The sequence below is a fragment of the Myotis nattereri genome (assembly GCF_964212035.1).
Source record: "Myotis nattereri genome assembly, chromosome: 16".
Classification (NCBI taxonomy): domain Eukaryota; kingdom Metazoa; phylum Chordata; class Mammalia; order Chiroptera; family Vespertilionidae; genus Myotis; species Myotis nattereri.
This window is the reverse complement of record NC_138091.1, coordinates 20,116,802-20,129,059: the sequence shown is the minus strand read 5'-3', so window position 1 is coordinate 20,129,059 and position 12,258 is coordinate 20,116,802. Positions and strand designations below refer to the sequence as shown.

At 42.4% G+C, this 12,258-nt stretch overlaps 2 protein-coding genes across 3 annotated transcripts in view; one reads left to right on the top strand and one right to left on the bottom strand.

Moving 5' to 3' along the window:
• RABEP1 (rabaptin, RAB GTPase binding effector protein 1) overlaps positions 1-7,852 on the top strand; it is a 113,899-nt gene extending 106,047 nt beyond the window's left edge. For both annotated transcript variants that reach the window (XM_081109324.1, XM_081109325.1), the window contains 4 exons: positions 152-207; positions 2,517-2,615; positions 4,355-4,471; positions 5,198-7,852. In XM_081109324.1, the coding sequence (XP_080965450.1) occupies positions 152-207; positions 2,517-2,615; positions 4,355-4,471; positions 5,198-5,299 (374 nt within the window). In that variant the 3' untranslated portion in view covers positions 5,300-7,852. The remainder of the gene's footprint in view (positions 1-151; positions 208-2,516; positions 2,616-4,354; positions 4,472-5,197) is intronic.
• Positions 7,853-8,040: 188 nt separating this feature from the next.
• Positions 8,041-12,258, bottom strand: part of NUP88 (nucleoporin 88) — a 32,757-nt gene continuing 28,539 nt past the window's right edge. The window contains exons 10-17 of the mRNA XM_081109326.1: positions 12,049-12,150; positions 10,300-10,458; positions 9,909-10,034; positions 9,728-9,793; positions 9,503-9,583; positions 9,146-9,272; positions 8,690-8,808; positions 8,041-8,279 (exon numbers count right to left, since the gene is read on the bottom strand). Coding sequence (XP_080965452.1) covers positions 8,216-8,279; positions 8,690-8,808; positions 9,146-9,272; positions 9,503-9,583; positions 9,728-9,793; positions 9,909-10,034; positions 10,300-10,458; positions 12,049-12,150 — 844 coding nt within the window. The 3' untranslated portion in view covers positions 8,041-8,215. The remainder of the gene's footprint in view (positions 8,280-8,689; positions 8,809-9,145; positions 9,273-9,502; positions 9,584-9,727; positions 9,794-9,908; positions 10,035-10,299; positions 10,459-12,048; positions 12,151-12,258) is intronic.

The window sequence follows — 12,258 nt, the reverse complement described above, 5'->3', positions numbered from 1 at the left end:
TGTTGGTTTTCCTCTGTGTTTAGTATATATTTGACTTCTTTCATTATATGAGATTGAAATTACGGTAGAAAAAAGGAGTTTTGTAAGAAAAAAATTTAAATCCACAATAATCAATAAATGATAACACTTCTCCCTCTTTTTTTCCTTCTAGCTTCCATTTCTAGCTTAAAAGCTGAATTAGAAAGAATAAAAATAGAAAAAGGACAGGTGAGTTTCACGAGTTTCAAATTAATTCCACCAGCAACCAGTAGTTACTAGTATTTGTTGAATTCTGTTGTGTTAGACCCAAGGAATGAAATATAGTTACGACATGTCCCTTGTGTTTAGTGGGAAAGGGTGTGATGATAATCGAGACCACTTATTGAGGAGTCTGCTCTGTGCCAGGCCACATGTAGACCAGAGGGCACAGAGGGGGCAGATATGATTGCAGCCTGGAATTTCCATGGTCGTGGGAAGACAGGCAAGGTATGGTATTGATATGTACTTGAAGCTACAGTAGAAATATGTACAGAATCTTTTACAAACATGAGATAATGGTTTCTTGCTGGCTGAGCCCTCTTCTCTTAGACAGCATGGCCCTACTCAGCACTGGCCTCCTTGTTTGTGGACCTTTGCCTCCACCTGCCCCTTCCTTCCCACAGTCTTGGCTGCACCAAGCCCCTCTCTGCTATCTCACTCCAGCCCCATGTTGCCTCATCCTCGTTTACCATCCTTACAGCTCTTACACCCATGGGTCCAGCTGTCTGAGAACCTCATTCAGACCTTCAATTCCCTGCACTTTTCCTTTGGTTTTAGCGACTTCCTCATGGCTTTGCTTTCTTCTGAGCTGCATCTGTATGGCTTCTTTCATATAGTCTCCCAGCAGCACCTGCAGGTCCCCTGACTTCTCGTCTGTCTGCTGCCCTCACTCGGTACTGCCCAGCTCTGGGTTAATCCTGCTGTGCACCTCTTCCACCTCTGCCCCACGCTGCAGATGCCACTGGGATGAAGAAAACACTGCTCATGTCATCAGTTGGGCCTCGAGTGCTACTCAGTTGGCCTTTAATTTGCCCTTAGCAAATGTCTTCCTTCCCGCCCTCCCAGTGGGAGTCAGACAGTCACACTCACTTCACCTCCTCACTCGGCACATGATGGCCGTGTACCCGTCATCGTAGGGCCACCTCAGCTTCCTGGCCTCTCAGTTACTTCTCTTACTTTTCTTCCCAGCCTTCTCTGTCCTGTTTCTTCAGAGAAAATGATCTGTTTCTGCCCAGCGAGGTGGCTCAGTTAGTTGAAGCATCATTCATACACCAAAAAGGTCTTGGGTTCGCTTCCCAGTCAGGGAACATACCTCGATTGCGGGTTCAATTCCCAGTTAGGGCATGTATGGAAGACAACCGATCGATGTTTCACTCTCACATCAATGTTTCGTTTCTCGCTCTCTTTCTCCTTCTTCTCTCTCTAAAATCAATGAAAATATCCTCAGGTAAGAATTTTTTAAAAAGAAAGAAAACGAGTCTTGTTTCTGACCAGACTTCCTCTCAGTTTTCCACTCAGTTATGGGCCTTGAACCTCTACCTTGTTATTGGTCTTTTCCATTACACAGATGTTTCCTGCTAAGAGGAGAAAGGTTTTTCTTTGGGTTACACTTCTCTCTCAAGTTACCAATCTTTTTTCTTCCTTTTATAGCCTAGGTTCTTGACCTCCACTGCCTGACCTCCCGGTCACTGCCCACGTGTTGAAGTCTGGCTTCTGCCTCCACTGTACCATCGCGGTTGCACTGGCAGAAATCAGCCCTCTAGTCACGCCCCATCCTTTCCACTCTGCTGCTGTTTGGGTTCAGACTTCAATTCTCACCTGGGTTATTGTAACAGCCTCCCAAATTTATCCCATTCCAATTCATCTTTATAATAAACCAAGGTGGCCTTTAAATTGTAAACTATGTCCCAGTCTGGTTAAAAGCCCTCCAGTGGTTCCCTTTACCTCCGGGACCAAGTCCTTATTCCTTAGCCTCCCTACTGCCTCTCCAGCTTCAGCCGCAGCACTCTGTGCCGTAGCTCTGTAGCTCTCAGCAAATAGTCACCACAGTTCCTGAACTTGGTTTTTATTCATCTCATCCATCCCCTCTCTTTGGCAGCTCTCTCCACCTTAACCCTTTTCTTTCCCCTGTAAAATTTCTCATCTTTTAAGGATCAAATGTCATCTCTTCAAGGGAACCCTTCTCAAGTTTTCTGACAGAATTAAATGCTTCTTCCTCCGTGTTCACATGTCAGAATTCTTTACTTCATGTTAGTCTTTTCTGATTTCTCCATCTCAGAACATAGTAGTTGCTTAGTTTAATAAAATAAATGGGTCTTGCAGAATAAATAGAAGATTCACAGAGACCAAAGGGTGAGAAGAGCATTACAAGCAAAGCCAACGTCCAAGGCCTAGGAGACCTGAGAACTTGGGCATCGCACTCCAGGTGCAGCTCCTCTGGGTGGTGTGTTGAGTAGGGAGTTTCTATGAATTCAGCTTTTTCCTTCTTCCTTTCACAGTTGGAGTCCACGTTAAGAGAGAAGTCTCAGCAGCTTGAGAGCCTTCAGGAAATGAAAATCACTTTGGAAGAACAATTAAAGAAAGAGACTACTGCTAAGGTGATGTTTTTGTTGGTAGTTGAATAAAAACCAGTGCTAAGAATGTAGGATCACATCTTGCCTATTTAAAAAAGATTGCTGCTTTGAATAGCGCTACCCTTTGAAAGTTGTCAAGACTTTGCAGGGAGAAAATGAAGTGAATTTCTCTCATTAGAGTTGGATCAGATCTGACACTGCCTGCTCTGGCTTTTTAGGTGTTGGGCTGAAAGGGCCATGAGGCAAACTTGGCTCTGCCATAGCTAGACACACTGCTTCAAAAGGGTCATTCATTTGTCTCATCAAATACTGCATTGAGCCATATTTGCTGCCTAATTTTTGATGATTCCAGTTAGAATAAAAGTGCATGAGGCTACTTGTGGAGGAGGTTTCCTAGAAAGAGTGTCTGTGTGGTCATTTTTAAGTATAAAAACACTGTGAACCTGGTATCTGATAGTTCTCTGTAGAAATGTTGCCACATGGTTTGCTGAAGGGGAGCTAGCTGGGGCTGCCTGATATATGTTCACTGACAATTTTCATACGCTTGACTGTTACGGTTGTCAGAGAAAGTCCCCAAAGTTTCTGTCCCTATTCTGTAGTAGCTCTGATCTTAGAGCTGCTTTAAATATATATATACTAGGGGCCCGGTGCACGAAGATTCGTGCAGGAATGGGTCTTCCTTCCCCTGGCTGGCCGCACCGCCTTCGCTCCGGCTGGAGCCGCCTTTCCACCTTCACTCCAGCCCGGAGCTGCCTTTCTGCCTTCGTTCTGGCCTGGAGACAACTTTCCACCTTCCCGTGCTGCCCAGAGGCCTGGAGCGGCTGGGCGGTGCGGAATGCCTGCATCGTCGCCATGGCAATGAGCAAACATCCCGCCTCGCCCCCTGCTGCCTGGCACCTGCGTATGCAAATTAACCCACCATCTTTGTTGAGTTAATTTGCATACTCCTGATTGGCTGCTGGGTGCCACAAAGGTACAGTCAATTTGCATCTTTCTTGGCAGCCAATCAGTGATTCTCATCATTGATGTTTCTACCTCTCCCTCTCTGAAATCAATAAAAAATAAAAATTTGCATCTTTCTCTTTTATTAATGTAGACATTGATTTCAGAGAGGGAGAGGAGAGAGGTAGAAACATCAATGATGAGAGAGAATCACTGATCAGCTGCCTCCTGCACACCCTCTACTGGAGATCGAGCCCACAATCAGGGCATGTGTCCTGACCGAAATCAAACTCAGGACCTTTCAGTCCGCAGGCCGATGCTCTATCCACGGAGCCAAACCAGCTAGGGCTTAGCAGCTGCTTCTTGATGATTAGCCACTGTCACCAGGCTGCTGGGGGTGAGGGGAGATGTGTGCGTCCGTCCGTGCAGCACTTTAATACGGTTTGATTCATTTTAGGGACCTCGAGCAAGTAGCTTAGGCAACTCGATACCCACCTGTCTTATCTAGTAGGAGACTACAAGTTCCTAGATCTCCTAAGTCAGTGGTTCTCAACCTTGGCTGCACATTAGAATCACCTGGGAATCTTTTTAAAATCCTGATTTCTGGGCCCCATCCTCTGGAAATTGTTTCTTTGTTACTAATGTTGTGGACCCACGCCATAACAAAGAAACAGTTTCTGGAGGATGAGGCCCAGAAATCAGGATTTTCAAAGATTCCCAGGTGATTCTAATGTGCAGCCAAATTGAGAACCACTGTCCTAAGTGATTCTGACCTATGGCTCTTTGGTGTTAATCCTCCTTCAAAACTTGTATTTTTTTAGGTTACCGTTGAACAACTAATGTTTGAAGAGAAGAACAAAGCTCAGAGGTTGCAGACAGAACTAGATGTCAGTGAACAAGTCCAGAGAGATTTTGTAAAGCTTTCTCAAACCCTTCAGGTGAGGCATTTGGGGAACCCTCAGAGCACCAAGGCTGTTTAGGGGGTCCTGGTACCCAGGAGAACTCACCGCCCCTTGACTCCACCACTGACAATAGCTAATCCAGCCCAAACACCTGCCTGGTCATTCAAGCGAAAACCCAGGTGTGCACTTCAGACTTGTACCCCTTTCCCTCTCTACCGTTGGTCCTTAAAGAGTAAAGTGTGAAGTCCTTGGAATACCATGTAAGATTCTTCCCAACAAGGCCTATCCCTACAGTTTTTCACCTCTTTGCCTTATATTTTATATTCCATGTTCCAAATGTATTTTAACTCCTTGTGGTTCCTTGCCCACAGTAGTCACTCTGGTAAGCCTCATTATCTCATCAGCGCCTGACTCCCCAGGCCCAGCTTAGCTTTGTCTTCCCCATAGACCTACAGAGCTAGGTCCTCACACTGGGCCACAGTGGTCCACCACCACCTCCATGCCGCTTGGCACACAGTGAGTGCCTACAGTGACATTTAGCATATTGTGCTGAGATTCTCTATAAGTCCCCCTGCCCCACCACCAACTGAACTGTGGGTTCTCAGGGGTCAGGTCTCATTCACATCCATGGTCCCAGCACCTTACACTGGGTCTGCTCCACAGCAGCTTTTGGGAATTGCTCCATCTCCTCTAAATCAAAGTAACCTTCCGAAAATCTAGGCAGGAACCATGTGCACTTACCCTCCTGTATTCTCTCTCCAGGTGCAGTTAGAGCGGATCCGGCAAGCAGACTCATTGGAGAGAGTCCGGGCAATTCTGAATGATACCAAACTGACAGACATTAACCAGCTTCCTGAGACATGACACCTTCACAGCAGGATTCTCGCCTGCACTTTGGGTTTTTAACTCATCTTTAGAGCAACATTAATTACTTACTCTTAACTAAAGAAGTCACAAAAAAGGAAGACTGGGGAGATGTGTTTCTAGTGGGAGAAGACTGTGCAGCACAGGAACAGCGAACAGCCAGGCTAATTTGCAGCAAAAAGACCTTTCAAGTGGGAACACTAGCGAGACCCCAGGCTTGACTCCAGCAGATGTGGATCAGGTTCGGTGATGGAGAAAGTGCTGTTTCCTTGCCTGTTTATCCAACATTTCCCTAAAGCACCATCCAGTAGTGTTTGGAATTACATTTCCTGTTCATAGATATTGGAAGAGATCATTTTTGTTGTATAGAATACATCAGTAACAGTATTCAGCTAGCAAGACACGTGTAGTATGCTGTATGAGTATTTTATATTAAAATATGAAGTTTGAGAGCAGGCCATTGGCTAGTGACTGCATTTCCTAGCTCAGTGCTTTTTTAAAAAACTGTCTTTCATTGGAGGATCTTAAATGCTACTGAAACTTGCCGGAGAATCAGATGTTGTGGCAAACAAAACCAATTCAAGAACTGAATTATGAGAATTTGAAAACTTAGCTGGGGCTATACGTATTGGAAATTGAGGTTAAAGGAAAAGCACAAGAAACTGTTTGAAAGCACTTTTTCTGCTACTTGGATAAATTTCGTGGGCCCACAGGTACCAGGGTCAAACTGAACTGGTACCACCTGCTCTTGAAAACTTTGTTCTTGGATCAGTGGGAAAAGATAATATTAACAAAACAAGCTGACAACATCTAGTACAAATTTATAAATCTGCTTGCTTTTAACTCGAATCAATGGGCCGAAGTACTGTTGCAGAAGTGTCAAATACAAAATGGTGATAACTATGTTCGACAAGTACCAACTTTGTATTTTTCTTTTATAATTTAGACCTGGAGTGTGATAATGCTTATGAAGTTGGGAAAACCCCAGTCAGTCCGTTCATCAGTTTGGAAATCTGCTTTGTCATTCCTGTGAGGTTAGCTTTTCTTTGTGAAGAAAGCTTCAGTGAACAGGCCGTGGCTGTATGGTGTTGCAGAAAGCAGAGAACGAACGGTTCCTGTTGGCTATTGACCTGCTGCAGGACTGTTAGCCAGTAGGAGTCTACATGGTTTCATTCATGATAGAGATGGTTCAAAGGTAAAATTGTTTTCAGATAATTTTTGTGATTGGTGTTATAAAACAGCAGGGTACTTGAAGGACCCTTACAGTAATTAAATGGATTAAGTAGATTGTTTGGCTCATTTAAAGCCACCATCAACTTAGAGTTTAAAGTGAATTGTCATTGTTATAAATGAAGCTATTGTGGACTAGCCGGAAAGATCTTTACTTCTGTCTTCCATGGGACAAGATACAGACTACATACCTCATTCCTTAGGTTATTGTTGTAGTCTTGGATTCATGATTATGAATTTAAAAGTAAATACTAATTATGGAAATAGTGCTACAGGCTTGCCATGCATGAAACGTTATTTTAATTGGTTTACAGTCCCTTTGTATAAAGTACTACTTTGGTTTAAAGGAAACATTTATCCTCATTGAGTTACAGGGAATTTAATTCTAAAATACAATCTGTTTAAACATTATAAGTGTAAGACTGGTTCCTTGAATAAGCTCTGAGCTAATTTGTTTCAGAATATTAAAATTGGCACTATAATTCAGGATGGATGGGTAATTCATAATCTTCCTGAACTAAACTCTAGCCCCAGGGAACTGCTCTGCTGAGACAAGCTTGCAGATGTTTTTCTCAGTAAGGTGGTACTGGGCCAGTAAAATCATGATTAGGGAACCACTGGTAGTCTCTACTGTGGCAGATGCAGACTGTTGGAACCCACTTTGTTAAGAAAAATGTCCTAGAAAAACCCAAACTGTTACTCTAGGTTTTGTTAACAATTTGTTTCTGGTATGAAGCAAACATTGTGCCACTATCCTGGTAAGAAACACTTTAATCAGGGTTTTCTGTGCAAACGGGAAATTGATTTGAAGGCAGGATTTAGCCTGTCTGGGCAAAAGAAAAGATCAGTTCGGTTTCACAAGTGTTCCTGTGTTTGTGTTCAGTCTGTACACATATTTTCTCACGCATGTCTAACATGATTTACCTCCTCCCTGTTACCTGCCTTATGTGGCTTTTAATTGGCAGTCACTCGGCCATTTCTAGGCAGGTGCAGTATTACCTTTCAGAACTAATATGGGCGGTAAAAACATTACCCAACGCTAACAGAACAAAATCATTAACTGCAGACAGTCATTTGTTTCTTTTTCCCTTTGAGGTCCTACATTTGTACCTTGTACTCACTTGTAACTCATATCAGGACACAGTGCACAGCCAAACTGAGCTCTCAAAGGTAATACTGCCTGTGGAAGTGAGCCAACAGCGGCTTTGCAGTTGTGGATCCTGGGCTCGGCTCTAAGCAGATTTCAGATGTAACCGTTTGTTAACTGTACTGAAGGTGTGTCCTTAGGAAGAGAGTGTTCAAATTAAAAAAGCTGCTGCCTAGTATACTGTGTGGCCTTTTCCTTTGAATCCTCCCTTTTCAGAATCACATTTCTGGTGTTGGCACTTTAAAATGCAGCTCTCAATCTTGTTCAGCTGTTGGAGAAAACTCAGGGTTCTTGGGCTTTTAAAAAAAATCCTAAGCCATTGCTGAACATAATCGTCAACTTAAGCTTATATATAAGGCACATTCCAATTTTTAAGTAAAAGCATTTATTCAATAATTATAAAACAAGTAAAGTATGAAAATGATGAACAATATAACACCAAATGCCTCTTTATAAATAGATAATGCTACTCGCTTGTTTTACAGTTTGAGCTCAAGCCTTCACTTGTGTTAACTTCAGGTGCGACTGTTCTGGTGGTGTCAGAAGTTGACATGATTTCGGATATCATTAATCTGCTTCACCATTTCTCTTATGTGTTCACCCCTGTAAAATCATAAAACCACTTTTGGGAACAGAACAAATGAGTAAGCCATAAAGAATTCAAACTAGTTAGTAACGCTGAAGTTAGAAGTGCTTTGCTAAGATAAACAGGTTCACATTTCAGATGGATAGTAATGGTGTTTACTACTTATTTAAGGCTAACAGTGGCAAATAGTATTGCAACTGCTGGGAATATTTTTTAACATGTTCCCTGGGGACTACACCTTGACCACACAACAAAATCATATTACAATGAAGTCATCATCTCAAGTTCTTTATCACATGGCTCCTATTCCAGTAAACATGACATACAAATGCCAAGTAATGTCAGCTGGGCAGAGAAAGGCTACTTTTGGCATATTTATTGCAAAGGAAAAGCTACCTCATAACAGTTGACTATTAGTATTACTTACTCCTCCTTCAGGATGGACTGAATGCATTTCCGCTGGTAGGCACTGAGGGTAATGGTGGGTTTTTGAGGACTCAGTACCTTTTCCATCTTGCGCTGCTGATAGTCTTTTTTCATGGTAACCTTAAGTATCAAACAGAACATAGGTTTTTTTGGCTGTGGTTTGCTGCATGTTTTCATGGTATCTTTTTACTTTTAAAATGTATTTTTGTTGTTGAAAAGTATTACAGATTTGCCCCCCCCCCTCTTTTTCCCCCTCATTGACTCCCTCTTTCCCACTCTTGCCCCCTTCCCAGGCCTTCACTGCATTACTGTCTGTGTCCATGGATTATACTTGTAAGTTCTTTAGTAAATCTCTTCCCACCTTCCCTACCCCCTCTGAGAATTTTTTATATTTTATGAAATAATTCTTACAGAACAAACATAAGTACAAAATATAACAACCTATATTCATTCCTACCTGTTTGATGGCATTGCCCAAATGTCGAAGTTGATCAGGTATCAACTGTAATTCTTTCTTCATGTCTCTCTCACTATCAGAGAGAACTGGAAGCTGAGAATGAAAACTGTGAAGTACTTTTTTCATCCTTTAAAAAAGGCAAGAAAACATCTCAGCTTGAGGTCTCTGCCACTTAGGAATGAATCTAGTGTCTATGAAGGGAGCACCACAGGATGACGGGGGGAGAGGTAAGGGAGCCAGCTCCATTCCGCAGGCCTGGGGGAACACTCCAGGCCCACTTCGCGTGGCACTGTTATATCTGAGCACGTAGCACTAGTAGTACCTGAGCGGGGAACTGAATGTTGTACGACCACTGACCTGTTTGTGATATCTTCTTGTTTTTCCTTGGCTTCCTCATATTTGTCAGCTAAGCGCTCAGCCATTTCCCGCAGACTTTTCCTAATGGCAGAAAAAACGAGACTCTTAGGGTCCATCTTGATGGTGAAGCCAGCTAATGTGGTCTGGGTTTTAGGGCGAGAAACAGTTCCCGTCGTCTTGAGCTTTTTTTTTTTTTTTTTTCTCCTCCCCAATTTTGGCACTTACCTTTCCTCTCGACAATAATTGAGATCTTCAAGTTGTTTCTTTTTTTGGTCACATAATAATTTGATCCTTCAAAAGCAAAAAAAAAGGAAAAAAAGAAATGTAATGGGAAGCCAGGTCTAGGCCATTACACAGTGTCAGATGCCCGCCAGGAGCTGGTGGTATGTGAGCAAAGGCCACCTACCTCCGCTGAATCTCCTCCTTGGCCAGGTCCTGTTTAAGAATGTACTGTTCTCTGAACACCTGGGTGGCTCTGCTGATGAGCTGAAGACATTCTTCAGGAGGAGGGGCTGTATCTTTTTCAGATGATCTTTAAAAAAAAGTTTCTACCATTACTTTCCTTTAGTTGAGTAAAACAACTAAAAATTGACTCAAGTCATAGCTGCTTTTTCCCCTTTTTATACTTCCTGTTTATCATATTCAGGTGCCTCTATATCCATTCTGTCTATTCACTAGCTGATTAAATATGCCCTATGTTTCTTCCAACTCCAACATAGTAAAAAGTACATGAAATGAAATAAATAGCTGAGGAGAGGATGAACCAGTTCTTAAAACCTATAACCTATATCCCATACTTCAAAAATGCTGGATTTGCAACACTGCGTTGCAAAATGCTTCTTATATGCTTTTCAAAGGCATCCGGGGCTTCAGCTAGAATTCGGAGGGGAGACTCTGCCACTTCAACATCTCCTTGAGTACAAAGCAGGGGAGGAGACGCAGGATGGACTGTGCTTCTGCAAAATAAATGAAACAGAATCTACCATGAAGTCGCTTACTGTATCAGAGGAAAGCATTAGCCACATCTGCCCAGAATCTTAAGGAACTATCGAGTGGCACTGTGTGAGTACCAGGATGTACATTTCTGCCATGAAGACAGAACCTTGGGGAGCTACCCCCTTATTCTACCAATGCTACCATTTGTCAAAGCATTTTGGGCCCTGTCACTCCAAATTCTTTTTGTAAAGATCAAGGCAGCACAGGGTATAAATTCATCATGAACTTTTCTGCAAGGACTCGAGAGCCCGTTATAAGCCAGAGTCATAAACAAATGAATCACTCATTTCCTAGGTATAGTTTGGATTTGACCAAAACCAATATTCACCCAGATAACCACTAAATACTGTACTTACTCTCTATATAACTTGACTTATAAAAATTACATTCACTCGAATATTACAAATATTCACAATGGCAATTTCAGAAAGCTTGAGAGACTGCAAAAGTTAACACCATGGTGAGCGACTTACTCTGAATGCAACAATAATCTGGGAGTTTGTTAAACAACAATATTACACTACAGACAACCTGTACTTTAGGGAGTTAGCAGAAAACATGATTTGAATGTATCTAGATAACAACATTTCAGTTTTCTTTTCCTTTGAGATTCACATTTTTATTCTGAAGTAACCCAGTGTGTAGGTCTTATTTCACTAAAGGTAGGATGGGTTTTTAAAAATATGCTTGAGACAAAAGGCAAAAAGGAATTTTTTCAGGGATTTTATTATGTTTATTCTTGCTAGAGTTTTTAGTCTCTTTTAGTGTAAGTAATACAAAATTGGTAAGAGTTCTTTTGCTTTCCGAAAAGTGTAACATCAACCTTCAGAGAGCATGGGAGTTCCTTGAAGGATAGTAAATTAATGGCAGTATTTCAAACTGTGTCAGTAATCTAAAAGTACATGCTTTGAAATGACACCAGGAGACTCGGGAAGGGGAGTGCCAGTGTTCAACACCGGTGGCTTATTCCTGCATTTATAAAACCCAGAATGACATTCCAGGGCTGCTGGAAAAACAAAACAACCACACAGCGCATATAGCGTCATACGAGTGCTTTAAGAAGGACGATTACGAGTTCAGCTATATACCACCAGACCTCCAGAGTTACATGTCTGTGACGTCCCTCTGAACCTGGCAGAAATGGAGAAGTTAAAGTGTGAGCATGAACTTGGGAGTGAGAAAGCCCTGTTTCCTTTTACAAGATGGGCATAATAGTGTGGTCCTTACAGGGTCGCTTTGGTTACAGGAGAAGATGCATGTAACTGCCTTACTTTTAAGTCTGGCACATAGAACATGATAATCATTGAATATAATTCATATTAATGGAGTTCGCTATTTTAGTATGCTTTCCCATACTTTGAAGTAAAGCTCTTGACTCTCAGGTAGCCAGAGACGATATCATGCCTAAAAGTAATCCTATTCTATCTTTCCAACCCTCATAAGAAGCCAAAGCATAATCCAAGTACCTTCAAGCCGTTTCTAAGGGCATTTTCCCAGTTTAGATCTTGCAGAATTAACAAGTTGTGTGGGGAATACAAAAAAGTACTTACAATAAAGGCCTTATGAGGCATTCATAGGTGCTGGTGATACAGATCATCGTGGGCCCCAGGATGTCAGGGACAATCCAGAACCCTTGAATGGGAGCTGGCTGCCTGGAAACACACACAGGCACAGGGAAGTTATGAAATGGCAACCGCAGTGGATCCAAGTGTAATGACATGGCTGAGGTTCGCCGCCTTCTCTGGCTGGGCTATCAGTTG